General features: G+C 33.3%; 1 protein-coding gene across 2 annotated transcripts in view; it reads left to right on the top strand.

Moving 5' to 3' along the window:
- Positions 1–15,079, top strand: part of ORC3 (origin recognition complex subunit 3) — an 89,321-nt gene that overhangs the window by 27,324 nt on the left and 46,918 nt on the right. For both annotated transcript variants that reach the window (XM_074310328.1, XM_074310327.1), the window contains exons 7-11: positions 173–309; positions 3,446–3,602; positions 5,131–5,244; positions 12,423–12,556; positions 13,808–13,871. In XM_074310328.1, the coding sequence (XP_074166429.1) occupies positions 173–309; positions 3,446–3,602; positions 5,131–5,244; positions 12,423–12,556; positions 13,808–13,871 (606 nt within the window). The remainder of the gene's footprint in view (positions 1–172; positions 310–3,445; positions 3,603–5,130; positions 5,245–12,422; positions 12,557–13,807; positions 13,872–15,079) is intronic.

Genomic DNA, 15,079 nt, shown 5'->3' with positions numbered 1-15,079 from the left:
ATGTTAATTTGTGGTTTTCTAAGTTAATCTGTAGTCTCCTGGAATCCATTTCTATTTGAATTTGATACCACTGTTATAAACCATATTAAGAGATTTATCAACAGTTGGCATCATAATTTTGTATAAAGCATATTTGCAACATTTGCTTTTAATTTTCCCAATGTCATTACAGAAGACAGGTTCTGAAAATGCAAACAAAAAAATAACTTCTTTTAGTCACTGGAAGGAATCACCTCCTATTGTGATCATCTTGAAAGACATAGAAAGTTTCTCAACTAAAGTACTTCAAGACTTCATAATTATCAGCAGGTAATAGTCTTCTCCTCTTATGTTGGCACTAAAAATCTCACATTTCTTCTTTTCTTCTAGCTTTTAAGATCAATTATAGCAACATTTTCTTTTAATAAAGAAGTAACCATTTTTGGAGAGGAATGGTGATTAAATATTTCTTCAATTTGATAGAAACTGGAGAGAATCCAAGCTTCAAATGCCAAATAAATGAAAATTGCTGTCAGATTTGGCATTTACATCCTTGCATAGTAATGAGAATCAAAAGGAGAAAATTAACCAGTTCTTAACTCACTAAGCAGACTTCCCCTTCCCCTCCCCAAAGCACATTTGTCTTACAAAGGCAGGGTCTTACTTTGCTGGATGAAAAGCTAAATAGCTCGTTCCTTTGATAATGTGTCATTAAAATTTGTGTCATTAAAATTTGCTAACGGCTATTTTCTGATGTCTAGCCATTTTCTGATCATTTGTAACAGTCTGTTTGTCAAGAATGATACCTTTTTGAATGCTAACAGGTCACCAAAGGAAAACAAATTCGTTCTCTTTCTGTTCCTCCATCCTCACAAGGTAACATACTTTGAGGGAATTTAAAGGAAAGATATTTAAATGTTAAAATGTATTACATATATGTGTAAATCATGGAACAAGGAAGAGAACAGGCAATTTAGGCACCATTGACTACCTTACTGTTGCATGCCACAGTAGCTTATCTCGTGATTATTTGTTTTTCCAAAATTCCATAACCTTTGACTCTCTTTACAAAAAATTTTGATCACATTTTATCAAATACTTGATGTTCATGGTGACTCTTTTATTTAACTAAGGCTAGAACTACCAAAAGTTAATGCAATGAGAAGTTAGAATTAATAGTGGAGGAGAGCACAGAAGAGAAAGCAGAATCATTTTATCTAAAATAAAAGCTCTTATAAACCTAATAACCTCTTAGTCTTTTTAGACTAAAATTATTATAGTTTATTATTATGACTAATGTTCATAGGCTTGCCCCCTGAGTCATTAAAGGAGTTAACATATGTAAAACACTTTGCAAACTTAAAGCATTATATAAATGCTAGCTATTATTACTATTATTAAAGTTATCATCAATAAAAGGTTAAATTGTATGTAATATATTATATATGTATATATAAAACACAAGAAATAGTTTAATACCAGAGTTTCAAATTCAAATATAAAATATCAAGTATCAAACTTAAATAGAAACAAGGGTCACTAAACTATACTTAAGGATACTTATGAGCCACATATTGAAAGCCACATATTAGCATTCTCTTTCTTTCTTATCATATTTTTATTTATTTTGTTAAATATTTTCCAATTACATTTTAATCTCATTTAGACTGCATTCGGACCTGTAGACCTGGCTGTAATGTAGCCCACTGGCTTGTGTTTGATAGCTCCACTCTTGGTGACTTTCCTAAGCACTGGAGGTGCTTACCTGCATTGAAAGAGGGAGTTTTCTCATATAGGAATTTCTATGCAGGGGAAATCATAGGCCCAGTTCCTGTGCTTCTAAATATTAGAAATAAAGTGATTAAGTTTTTACAAAAAAAAACTTTATTCAAAACCTAACAACATTTTGGGGTATAAATTTATTAAATGTTTATTAAGACTGTCAAAAAAAATTAAAGAGATCCTTGATTATTTCTCTTTTTGACTATTAATTTTATTCTCAGTGTAATTTTTGAAAGTGTTCACATATATTCAGTTTTCATTTTGTTTCTTGCTTTGAGGAGGCAGTTTGCTGCAGTTTTTTTTACTGCATTGCTCTTTTTAGCAATGAACTTTGAGTTATAGAACATTAGTGTGAATCCCAATCTGCCACTTAGGTGACTTTGAGCAAGAGACACTACTTCTCTGGACCTTAGTTTCTTCATCTATAAAATGAGGAGTTGAATTAGATCAGAAGTATCAAATACATAGCCCCTGAATGTGGCCCCTACCAGCTCAAAATTTAATGGGAAATATTTAAGGAATATAAATAAAAATACAATAAACATAGGTAAAATTATTTTCAAACTAAGTCAATTTGAAGACTACAGTTATCCTTATGTATGGATTAGTGGTCCCTGATTTTGTTTGAATTTGACACCACTGGACTAAATGACCTCTGAGGTCCTTTCTGGCTCTGTTATGATTGAGAATAGAACTAATAATCGTAATTCACAGATATATTATTATAAATGGAATTAAAGCTTCATGAGCAAGTTTAGTAAAAATAAGATCCCCAAAGGATGCACCAAAAACTTTTAACTTCATCAATGGAAAATCAATTTGGACCTGCTTGTTATTGTAGAGATTAATTACTTCATCTCTCATTGGGTCACTTTCCCAGATTTTTTTTTCTAACTCATTATGAAAAAGTTTTGGTTTTGGTACACAGCAATTATTCCTTCAATTTTTTTGAAAATTTTCAGATGCACTTTAATATTTCCTTCCTTCTTCCCCTTCACTGTTCTCTCTCAACATAATTTTTCCACTTGAGATATTACTTTCAGAATTATTCAATAAGGTAGTATAATTATTTACTGAATATCTTCCATATCCACTTGATAAGATTTTTATAGTTTGGAACTCTGGCAAAATACATTTTAAAGAAATTTCCATTAAAATTTGCTATACACACACATGCATAGTCACACATATACACACTCACTCACATACACATATATACATAAAAGATTTGTTTACCCCACTTCTTAGAGACTCCTTTTAAAAATTAGAGTTAGCTGAGAATAGATCATTTACTTTGTAGCTCTTTGTCACTGAAAGTGCTCTGGCAGTGACTGGATAACCCATCTGTCAAGGATATAATAGAATTCTATCTTTGGGTGGGAATTAGATTATTGACATGTGAGATCTTTGCTAATGAATTTTTTTGAATCTATTATTGATCTTCCTGGATCTCAGTTTTTTTCATTTTTTCTGCAAAATGAGGAGATAAACCTAATTTACTCTTAAGATGCCATCTAGTTTTAAGAAGCTAGGATTTCTTGTTTAAACATGAGAACTTCTATTATTATCCATTATCAGATAAGGTAAGAATATTATACTTTGTCTCATTCAGAAGTATCAAGTACTGAAATATATCTAGCTACTTAAAGACTATTTTTGTTTCCTTTTTTCTTTTGGAATCTAGTCAGTATCTACATGAGCTTCCAATAGTACTTGTTTTTGGAATTGCTACATCTCCAATCATTATCCATCGATTGCTTCCTCAGGCAGTGTCTTCTCTATGTATAGAGCTACTCCAGTCATTGTCTTGCAAGGAACACCTGGCTAAACTACTGGACAAGGTAATTTTTTCCCAGAGAAACCAAGATAGCAGAGAACACAGTTGTGCCATGAAAGTGCATATGTAGATGAAGGAATGCTATACATATCTCAAAGTAACATTTGAGCACATTCATTTGTGCAGTTTTGCATTATCCTTTATTAATTTGTGCCAGATTATTTTTGTCTTCACATAAGAAAAGAAATTTAAGATATAGTCACATCTTTATACTTTCAGTCTATGTAGCTCATGATAAAATTTATTGTATCTGCATATGTGTGTGTGTGTCTGCATATATATATATATATATATGTATGTATTTATATAAAACAATAAGTTTTTTGCCTTTTATATCACATAAAATTGTTTAAAATTTTTAGTGAAATCTTTTGAGTGTCAGCCCTGAAATTAAGTACTACAAATAACTATAAAAAATTTTATTAGCACAAAATTTTGAAAAAAATAATATAGAAAAAAAAACAGGACACTTAACACTTCCTAGCTGTGTGACTCTGAGCAAGTCACTTAATTCCAATTGCCTCAGCAAAAGAAAAAAAAGAAAAAGAAATTGAAACTTTTTAGCTAATTTTACCCAAATTTAAAAAATATATATTCTTTGGGTCATTAGTTAGGCTTGTAAGCAAAGGAGTTTCTGCAGAGATGCTGTATATGCTGAATGATTGATTGTCTTTAGTCAACCGATGATAATTTGATACACTTACTGATCACCTTTACATTTTTTTTCCCAAAAGGAAGACAATATGCATGTCTAAATTTATCAAAAACCATATACTGACAGTTTTTCCATTCCTCAAATGTAAAATTGTTTTGCAGTGGCTTTATATACTTGGTTTTGGGTGAGCATGACTTCTTTCAGTTACTAAATTTCCTTGGAATCATGATGCATAGGGCAAGTTTTCAGTGTGTGTGTGTGTGTGTGTGTGTGTGTGTGTGTGTGTTGTGTGTTGTGTGTTGTGTGTTGTGTGTGTGTGTGTGTATTTTCACTATGTATTATATACATATATATCTTTTTTTCATTGAAAACTATTTGTATTTTTCTGTTAATATTATCCAAATATATCTTATATTTGTTCTGATGGTCAGAAGATTTAGCAGTACCCAGGCCATCTATAATAGAACTTTATTAATTTGCATTAATTATATAAACATGGGGGATGAAGGAAGAAACTGTGTTCTGTTTTCTGCCAATTAGAGATGAGGTGTAATTTTCTTGTTAATGTCTTATATCTGTTCATTTTGGGAAAACTCATTTCATTGTTCTCAGAAACTTTCCACATACTATTCCATTGATCTTCAGTTACAGTTTTTTAAAAAATATCAGCAATCATTTAACTAAAAGAAAACATTTGGAGAAGCAAGAAACAGTCTTTTTAGTACTGTCTTTTTCCTACAGGATTAATAAACTTCTTTCATTGCTTCCAAGAATGTACTTTGGAAAGAGGGCTTTTGTCTTCTGCTTATGGAATGAAACTAAGAAAAAATTTTCTCTTTAAATTAATAATTAATGTACTTTTCCATTTTTCTTTCAGTTGCTTCTTACAACCCGGTTCCCCTTTAAACTCAATGAGAAAGCATTGCAAGTTCTGACCAATATATTTCTATACCATGATTTTTCAGTTCAGAACTTTATCAAAGGACTCCAGGTAAGAGTACATTGAAGAAATTTTAAGTATACTAATCCGTTGTTTTGTTTTTAAAGTAAAAATGTTTAGTATAAATAAAGATCATACAATGATAGCTTTTGAACAAATTTTGTCAAGTTATATTGTTCTGAAATCTTATACTTATTTATTGCTGAATAGTGTTTAAAGATAACTTAAACATGTATTTAAGTAAAATTAAGACAAAAAAACCCTCTACATTTAAAATAGAACATTTTCTCTTGCTGTTTAAAAGGATCATATTATATTCTGTTTCCTGATAAAATACTGAAAATATCTTTTTGTAAAATGTGAATGATATGACCTCCATTTAGGTTCTGGTTTTGCTATTTACCAGTTGTGTAACTATGGGCAAGTCAGATAATTTTATGAGCTATTTCCACAATGACACAAAGATAATTCCTGTATTTATCTCATTAGATTGTTAGGAAAACAGTTCTCCATAAATTTTAAACACTAAACATTAACTACTAGTTGTAGCTGTTGCTAATTGACTATCTGACTTTGAAAAGTTATCTAACCACTCTTGAGTTTCTATTTCCTGAGGAGGAACATGAGGGGATTGGACTGCATGATCTCTGAGGTCCCTCAAATCTAACATTTTGTGATTTTATGTCTTTTAAACTAAAGTTATTATCTACCCATTGACAATAGAACATGTGTCTTGAATGGTTTTTCAACTAGTTTTCTATAATGCCTCCAAAATCCTTTTCCCCAGTCTCTCTTCTTGACCAATGACACCCTTATAGCAAGATCATTGGCTAAAATGCATTCTTTTGCCACAGAGCTTATAATTAGCATGCATAAAAAGTGAACTCAAGAAATTGCCTTCATTGGCATCACAGAGCAATCAACTTCCAGCTGATTAGATATTAAAAACATATTTGAAAAGTTGCTTAGTTTGCTAAGCAAGTTTGAAGTTCCTATAGTAGTGCTGCTTCTGCTGCTTACTTATTGTAGTCCCTCATTTTCTTTGGTCTTCAGTTTCTTCATGGCAATAATATTTTTTACATTTAATTAAAACAATGTAATATCAGTGTAAGAGACAACTGATGGTTGAAAATTACTTTGAAATAAAATTAAATATTAATAATGAACTTTTATTTCTTATTGGGGAAAAATAAGGTTGTAGTTGAAATAATTAGAGGCTGGCTTGTTTCTGATAGAGTCTTACAGGACTTTTTGAGTAATTGGTGGGGTTACCATTTATATTCCTGATTTAGTTTCAGCTTTTCAAGCTCTGGAACTTAATTTTCTCTGTTATCATATAGTAATTAGACTCTGGAGAATTAACTTGTTAATTATTACTCAGGACTCCTCCTTCCTGTTATTAAGGTACCTGGGAAATTAAATTAGTAGTTTGAAGGTTCTTGTTGGCCACTAAAACCATAACAAAAAGAATATTAATCTTGTAGAATATTTTGTGCAGATTTTTTAAAAACCTGGATAATTATCCCTGTTTCTCTGCAGTTTACTTTTCTGGTAATCAGGATTTTTGATACCCCTGGATACCACTTTTCTTCCTGTGGACAATGTTAGATAAACACTGCCAAATTCTTTACACTTCATATTTTTTCTTTTGCTCAGTTAACAGCAGTGGCTATCATTATAACATTGTCATTAATTTTAAAAATCTATTTCATTGATATCTTTTGTTTTGATAGCACTCTTCCCCCCCCCCCCTATCTGTGTTGGACTGTAATGATCACAAAAACAGAGACTCAGATAAGAAAAAAAGCAAAAAAGATTTTAATAAGATCTAGTGAGAAAAAGGACATCTCGTATCTGATAAGGTAATTGTCAATAAAAGGAGTGCAAAGTAAAAACTGCAAAACACAAGATTAAAAAACCTGGTAAGAAGTTCCCACTCTCCTGCCTGGCCTTTTTTTCCCAATGTTTGGGGAACTCTGGGCTTACATTCTAACCTAGGAAATGTATCCCAGAAATAAAAGAATAAATTGCCTTTAAAAGAGGTTCTTAAATGCTAATTAAGAAGTGGTAGGAAACTGGAGGGGACAAACCCCTGTAATTTTTTTTAAGCTGTAGCTCTACTTGTCATTATAAAGTCTCAAGTCACAATTAAGTTTAAGGGTGTATTCCCTATAGTGTCTTCACTCAATTTCTCTCATACATCATTCCTCTTACTTCCTTTCTCTTACAGTAAGAAATTTTTCAGAAAAGAAAAATGAAGTGCAGCAAAACTAATTAGCATGTTATAAAGAATCTGCTGTTATATATAGCAGTAATGTCACATAGAAATAATAGTCACTCAACTGTCCAAAAGGATTCCTGCAGACTCTGGCCTTAGAAAACCACTTATTAATTTATGTTCCATTGTATTTTTATTTATTTGTTACTCATTTCCCCAATTATATTTAAATCTGGCTTGGCCTTCCCTTATCTTGTCCTCTATCTTCTATCAAGATTGAGAAAATACATAATGATAAAATAATACTTGGTACTCATATGAATTTGTGGTATCTTTGCAATAATTCCTTGTCTCTAGGAATAATAAAGGAGAAAAAAAGGAATAATAATACAGTATTCCACTTCATTCTCCCTCATTTCTGTAAAAGAAAAGAAGACCTCCCATATCTCTTCTTTGGGGGCAAATTTTTTTTGATTTATGAGACATCCCTTTAAATGTCATATACATACGTTTGTTGAGGTATGAGAATTGAGGGTTGAGAGATCTCCTTGCAGCAATGAGATCCCCTTTCGCTGGTCACAGGTTTTGAGAAAGAATTTGCAAACCCCAATAAATACAGGTCTGAGGTATGTGACAAGAATGGGTTTGTTTACGCTAAGAAAACAGTACCCTAAATAGACAGCTTTCTTAGTGGGCAAAATTCTGTTAAGATTATTTTTGCAAAGATGTGTTCACACTGAGAAGAAACTATGGGCATCAGTGGGCAAAATATTGTTAGGACTTCTGCAAAGATTTACACTGAGAAAGACCCAGGAGGCTAAGTCCAGAAGGGTATTAGCAAATATTTGAGGGTTTAGAGTTGTCTTTTATTAGCCTTCTGAAGTTTGAGGCTGAGGTTAGAGGCTGGGGATATTAAGGGCTAATTTTCAATTCAATAGGCTTCAGTGATTATGCCCCAAGCCAAGATCTCTAATTGAATGAGATTATTTATCTGGGAGTTTCCCTCATGAATTGTAAGGGTTCATGCCCAGAGGCCTGGAAGAGTTTGAGACTCAGGACCACCCTGCCCCCACAGTTTACATCAGAGCCTTTCCAACCCTTCCCCCACAGATTAAAGGGGATGCAGTTTACATCATGTTCACATGATACTGGTTCCATTATTCTTTGCTGACTATAAATGCAAAAAAAGATAGAACTTGGTTCATATATGAGATACTTGCAAGTAATTCCTTTCCCCACTTCCCCATTCCCCGCATAAGCCAAAAGAATTCCATTTAGAAACCAATGTTATAGAAGAAAACATACTATATTTTAGTTCAGTGGACTTGAATTTGAACTCTGCTTCTGAAAACTGGTTCTGCTACTTAGGATTTCAGTTGCCATAAGCAAACCACTACACCTCTCTGAAACTTAGTTTCTTGATCTTTAAAATGAGTTAGATTACATTTATAAAGTTTCTTTAGCCCTAAACTCTTATGATTTTGTGGGCTAATAGTCTGTTCATATGGAGCATTATCTGGTAGGAGCACTGTCACAGTCATAGCTATGATTCAAATTAATACATGGTAAGTACATAAGTGAAAAAAAAATCAGAATGCTTTTCAAGTCTGAGGAGCAGAGGCTCATTACCAGCTTGGAGGAGAGGGGCTGGAAGAAGGAAAGGAGAGAAAAGTATTGCTACAAAGAGGTATCTGAGTTTGAACCAAGAAGAGGTAGGAATTCAACAGGTATGGAGTAGACTAAGGGTATTCCAGACATAAGGCATAGTGTAAGCAAAGATAGTTAATCGTAGAATGTGCACAGGGACTGACAGTTTTTTTATATTAGCATAATTATAGGGGGTCCCAAAAATCTAGTGTAGTTTGATGTTAGGTTCTTACTAAGTGCTAATGAGATAATGAGATAAGTGCTAAGTAGGTACTTAACAATTCTCTAGTTCTGGCCTTTACTGGAAGTTTTACTTGTGAACTCCTGGGGAGGAGCTTACATGCTTAGGAGGAGCAAGTTCATTGTTGAAGTAATTTTTCCCAGAAGCCCTTGCGTTATCCCACGCCCATTCTCTGGGAGGATAAAAGTGGGCAGCACTCAAGATGGAGAGTCTCTTGTCTGGGCCAGACTTGAGGCAGCTCTCCAGAGGAAAAAGAAGTCACTACTCTGGACCAGAGTTGGTGGCAGCTGTCTGGAGACAAGGGCTCTCTACAGGAAGAAGAATCTGTCCAAGAGATTTGAGTTGACACAGCAGATCTCCTCCCAGAGAGCAATTGGCAGTCTCTGGAGACGACAGCACTTTACAGTTTTAAGCTATTAAAATTTAAATATTTAATAATTGAAACTTGCATTATGTTATTGGGACATCCCACATATGAAAACAAGAACAATGAGATAAAACTGGGGAGGATCTATTAATGCAAGATTGCAAAATATCTTAAATGTGAGAATAAAGAATGGAATTTTACTTGATAAGTAATAGTAAGCAGCTACTTCCTCTTCCCTCCCCCCCCCCCCAGGCACTTGGGATTAAGTGACTTGACCAGGTCACACAGTTAGGACATGTTAAGTGTCTGAGGCCAGATTTGAATTCAAGTCCTTCTGACTTCAGGGCTGGTTCTCTATTCACTGTGCCACCTAGTTGCCTGAGTACAGAAATTTTAATAGAGTGAATATAAGTTTTAGGATACAAGTTCAGATCTTCCTTCGGATAACTTCATAGCTGTGTGACCATTGGCAAGACACTTAACCTTCCTGAATCTCAATATCCTTGTCTGTGAAATAATACTTAGCTCCTACCTCACAGCATTGTTGTGAGGCTCAAATAAGATGATTTTATAACAACTTTGTAGTGTCATTGATTTGGGAATTCCTGCCAATTCTGTAGACCACAATTGACATTTACTTATCAATCCTTTGTGATTCTTGTCCATTTTTTCTCAAAACAAAACAAAACAAAACAGATCCACACAAAGTTTGGGAATTCTTCCTTACCTTCTCAATTTGAGAGAGTACTAATGGGATGCTTTATTTGTCAACCTATCACCCATCACTTTTGCCACTTGACTAGCCCAGAAAAAAAAAAAACAAAAAAAAACTCTTTTTCTTTCAACAATTTCTTGATGATGTACTTTTGTTTTTCAGAGTTCCTCATTAGTTATGTATTGAAGAACTCACATCTACCATGTGGCACTCTGATGCTTATTTTTAGTTCTTCTGAGATAGTGGTATTCCATGTCTTGCTGCCATATAAGAATACTAATCAAAGTCAATAAAAAATGTTTCCACATTATTTATACACTTGGTCTTTCTTGCATAGATGGATTGGTTAGATTCCTTTGAGTGAATACAGATCTCTTTTAGGAGTCTCTTTAGTGTGTAGGGGCTTAATGCAATCAGCACAATGACATTTGTAACCAAGAGCATCTGGAAAATTTCACTAACCATAGAGAATCCCTCCTTGATTAGACTATGCTGGATCTCTTCCAGCAGTGAATAATTGCTTTTGGCAAACATATAGCACATGTCTCTGTTTTATACCTAGCTTGATATTTTGTTTTCAGAGTGTCATTGAAAAGGGTTCTTTCTATTATATCTTCTAAAGAAACCTGTGATTTTGATATATAGATAGGAGATCCCTTCTTGTAAATAAGCTTATAAGGCAGCACTTTATTGTCCTTATTAAAATATTTTTAAAAAATAATCATTAAACAATAAGTATGATAGGGTCTAAAATTCTCTGCATCTTTCAGTTAATTGTAAAATGATAAAGATGTATTTGAATGCTGACTATCACTTCTGAAAGCTTGCCTGTTCTCCACTAATGTCCTTATTTAGGGAGACATCCTTATTCATAGAGGTTTAGCACTCATATTTATATAGGTAAGAAAATAGAAATATAGATTGATAGTTATTGATGTTTTCTTGATTATTTTTATTAGGTGGCTTGTATAGGGTTACAGTCAGGGGGGAAACTCTAGGTGAGATTTAAGACCCTTCAGCCCAGAGGGAACCTGCTGACAATGTCTGGTTCGGCTCCCCATCTACCGTAAGGGCTCTCAGCTTTCCTGAGAAGTCAGGGGGCAGTGATAACCTGTGTTGAGATTGAAGCAGGTGGAAGAGTGATACCAGGTGGCAAATTACATAGCAAGTTGTTTATGTGGTCCCATGTGTTCAGAGTTGTTTTTGTTACATTATAAAAAGGGGAAAGTCCTTGAAATAAATGGACTCCATTTTTCCACCATCCTCAGGAGTCCCGCCTCATCACTTCTCCAATAAGAAGGTATATTTTAATCACCCTAGTGTGGGGGCTCTAGAAAGCAATAATACATTTTGTCAGCCCAACTTGGGAACTCCTGAAAGCAAGAGACAATAGTGACTGATAATTTCTAACTTTGTTCTCAAAATCTGGGTCTATATACTATACACCAGGGGTTCTCAAACTATGGCCCACGGGCTAGATGCTGCCTGCTGAGGACGTTTTTGCGGCCTGCTGAGTTATGGCAAATGGGTTGAGGGGTGGAGACAGAGTGTGAGTTTTTGTTTTTACTATAGTCCGGCCCTCCAACAGTCTGAGGGACAGTGAACTGGCCCCCTATTTTAAAAGTTTGAGGACCACTGCTTTACACTGTTCAAATCTCTTTATTCAATGACTATAGTACCATTAATAACATTCCACACAAATACACAAAACATATATACATATGTATTTATATCTGAATAATGAAATCTTTATATATGTGTATAAACTCATAGGTCTGATCTAAAAATATTTACATGAGTATCTCACTGGGAGGAAGGTCCTGGTAGTAGAGTTGGTACCCGAAAGTTACATGATTTGTCCAGAGGCATCCATTTATCATGTGTCAGATGGGAATTGAGCCTGATAATAACCAAATTAACTTCATAAATATTTTGGGTTTTTAAATTTTTTAAAAAATGTTCCCCTCCCTCCCCCAATTGAATTGATACATGACAAAAGATTTGCTCTCTAGACATTCCAAATATCTTCTCTTTCTTTCAGCTGGCCATATTAGAACATTTCTATTCCCAGCCACTCAGCATTTTGTGCTGTGATCTCCCAGAAGCAAAGAGAAGAATACATTCTTTATCAGAAGACCAATGTGAAAGTATTCGGCGCCTTCCCTCTTTTATGAGGTAAAAAAGAAGTGCATATTTAACACTTGTGTATGATTCAAAAGATCTATAGTTTCATTATAGATGCTCTCAAGACTGTAGCATCTCTGTACCTTATATTCTATGTATTTATCTATTGACATGTAAGCCTTTCCACACATTGTCTTATCACCACATCTGAAATATTCCAAAAAGCATAATTATAAAAATATCTCCTTTTTACAGTTTGGAAAACCTCTTAAATTACTACACAGTTTACTTTTTAGTAGTCTAACCTATAGTTCTAGGATTTGCTGTACCTCATAAAATCACAAAGGTTATGAAACACACCTGATTTATGCATCTCTAGAACATGTAGCAAGTAAAAGTGTGGTTAATAATAGTAAAGTTATGGAATCTTAGCACTTAGGTGAAGTGATCACAACATTCTACATTAGTAACTTGATTTTATTAGTTTTCATGGTCTTGGGATCATAGATCTATAGCAGGAAGAGACCCAAGAAATCAGCCCTTCTTCAACCTCCTCCTACCATTTTAGATGTGGAAACTGAAGTATCCATGCTCTGTTCATCCTTTTCTGAGTCTATCTACATTTTGTTTACCTTAGTTTTATGAATATGCTCTTCTAATTTTGTCTTGATTTGCATCATTTCATATAGATATTTTCCCTTGGTAAGAGTTAGGAGAAAAAAGTCATTATCTTAAAAGACACATTTAACTTAGCAGCGACATATTTATGAACAAAATGATAGACTCTTATGGTTCTCAGAGGTAAAAGGGGTTTCCAAGATCATTTAGTACAATTGTTTCTGATAAGAATTTTTCTGATAGCATTGCTAAGAGTAATCAGTTTGCTAAGCAGAAAATATCAGAAGCATCTACTCTCTCATTTTGGGTACCAGGTTTTATTAATGTAGCTTTAGAGCATGTTAGTTCTTTTGAGTAGTAATGTGTCAGGTAACCAAGTCACTCATATTGGTTAGTTGCATTTTCAAATAGATGATTCAGTTCCTTTTATGCTGATTCATGTTACTTTTCATTTTGGACAGTTGCATTTTTTTCCACCTTGCCCACAAATTCTCTGGTGAGTGCATTATGCTTCAAATGTAGGACTTATGAAATCTTGACCATCATTTTGAATTTTAGAAAGAAATAACCTGCTTGTTGATGTTAAACTGGGAAGAATTTGGGGTCCTTTTGGTGACAGTTTCTGTTTATTTTTCACATGATGGTTTTCTGGGTATGTGTGTATGTCTCATATGCTAATTTCAGGTACGTAGAGAAGCAAACTCCAGAAAAACAAGTTGCATCATTGACTGATGAGAGATTTCTAAAGGTAAGAGTGAGGGGGGAAAGAAAAAAACAACTTTGTTAATATTAAAATTTGTTTTAGTTCTGTTTTTCTGCAAAGAATTAAAGAAGCAAAATTTTGTAAGTCATATTTTATTTAGCTCATTTCCCAAATTTACAAAATGTGATGCACTTTATTTCAGCTTTTTTATAGTGGGTTTATTTCTTAAATATTAGTTTATGATGATAAAAAAGATGGATGAGAAATTATTTTATTGATTTTCTTTAGTGTGTTCTGAAATGACTATTAAATCTTAGTGTGATGTTCACATAACAGTTTTAGAATCTGTAGGTAGTCTTACTTTACAATTTCTTTGCAAGGGTCATCACACCACAAAACAAACCAAGAGGCTCAAGTCATACTCTTACCTCTGCAAAATAGATATAATATCAGAGGTGATATAATGGGGCTTTAGGAAATTTTGAACTAAAGAACATTACATAAATTGGAGCTTTTATTTATAGGTTCTTTAACTTTTATGTTTATACTCAATACTTATATATAATTTATTCTCATACATTTTTTTGGAAAAGGAAATGATATGTTACATGTTGTACCCTGAAAACTAGATATTAGTTTTATGAATAATACTTTTTTTGAACTAGAACTATAATTTCAGTTATGGAAGGAACTTTTAGTGAGGAAACCCTCTCTACCCATGCAGATTTGCTCCTACTGTACAACTTTTAGTCTTAGATTGCTGCCTGTGTCACTGAAAGATCAGAATTAGACTTGAGCTCAGGTCATCCTTACTCTTAAGATCAGCTCTTTATGATGTGACTATCCCTCTCCTGAATACTACAAAAATACCCAAAAATTCTTCAGTTTTAATTTTTAATAGCTTAAAGACTTTTGGATTCTGTTTCAGGAACTTGGATAGAATAATGTTATATCTAACAGCTAAGAAAAAAAGTCTTAAAATTTTTTTTGCATCAAGTAATAGTTTTCTTCTAAAAGCAAACGATATTCTGGGAACAGGGAAACTTATTTGCTAGTTCTGTGACCTTACACAGTCATTTAAAACTCTCTGTGCCTTATTTTCCTCATGTTTAAAATGAAAGGACTGGACAAAATAGTCTTCTAAAGTCCCTTTCAGCTTTAAAAATCTGCTATTCTCTGAAAGTATTGAAATAATGGTTTATTATTTAAATATTATTATTTTTATCATTTTTAAAATTTCAAGTTCCAAATTC

This window comes from Sminthopsis crassicaudata, chromosome 4 (assembly GCF_048593235.1).
Source record: "Sminthopsis crassicaudata isolate SCR6 chromosome 4, ASM4859323v1, whole genome shotgun sequence".
Classification (NCBI taxonomy): Eukaryota; Metazoa; Chordata; class Mammalia; order Dasyuromorphia; family Dasyuridae; genus Sminthopsis; species Sminthopsis crassicaudata.
This window is presented reverse-complemented; position numbering and strand designations above follow the sequence as displayed.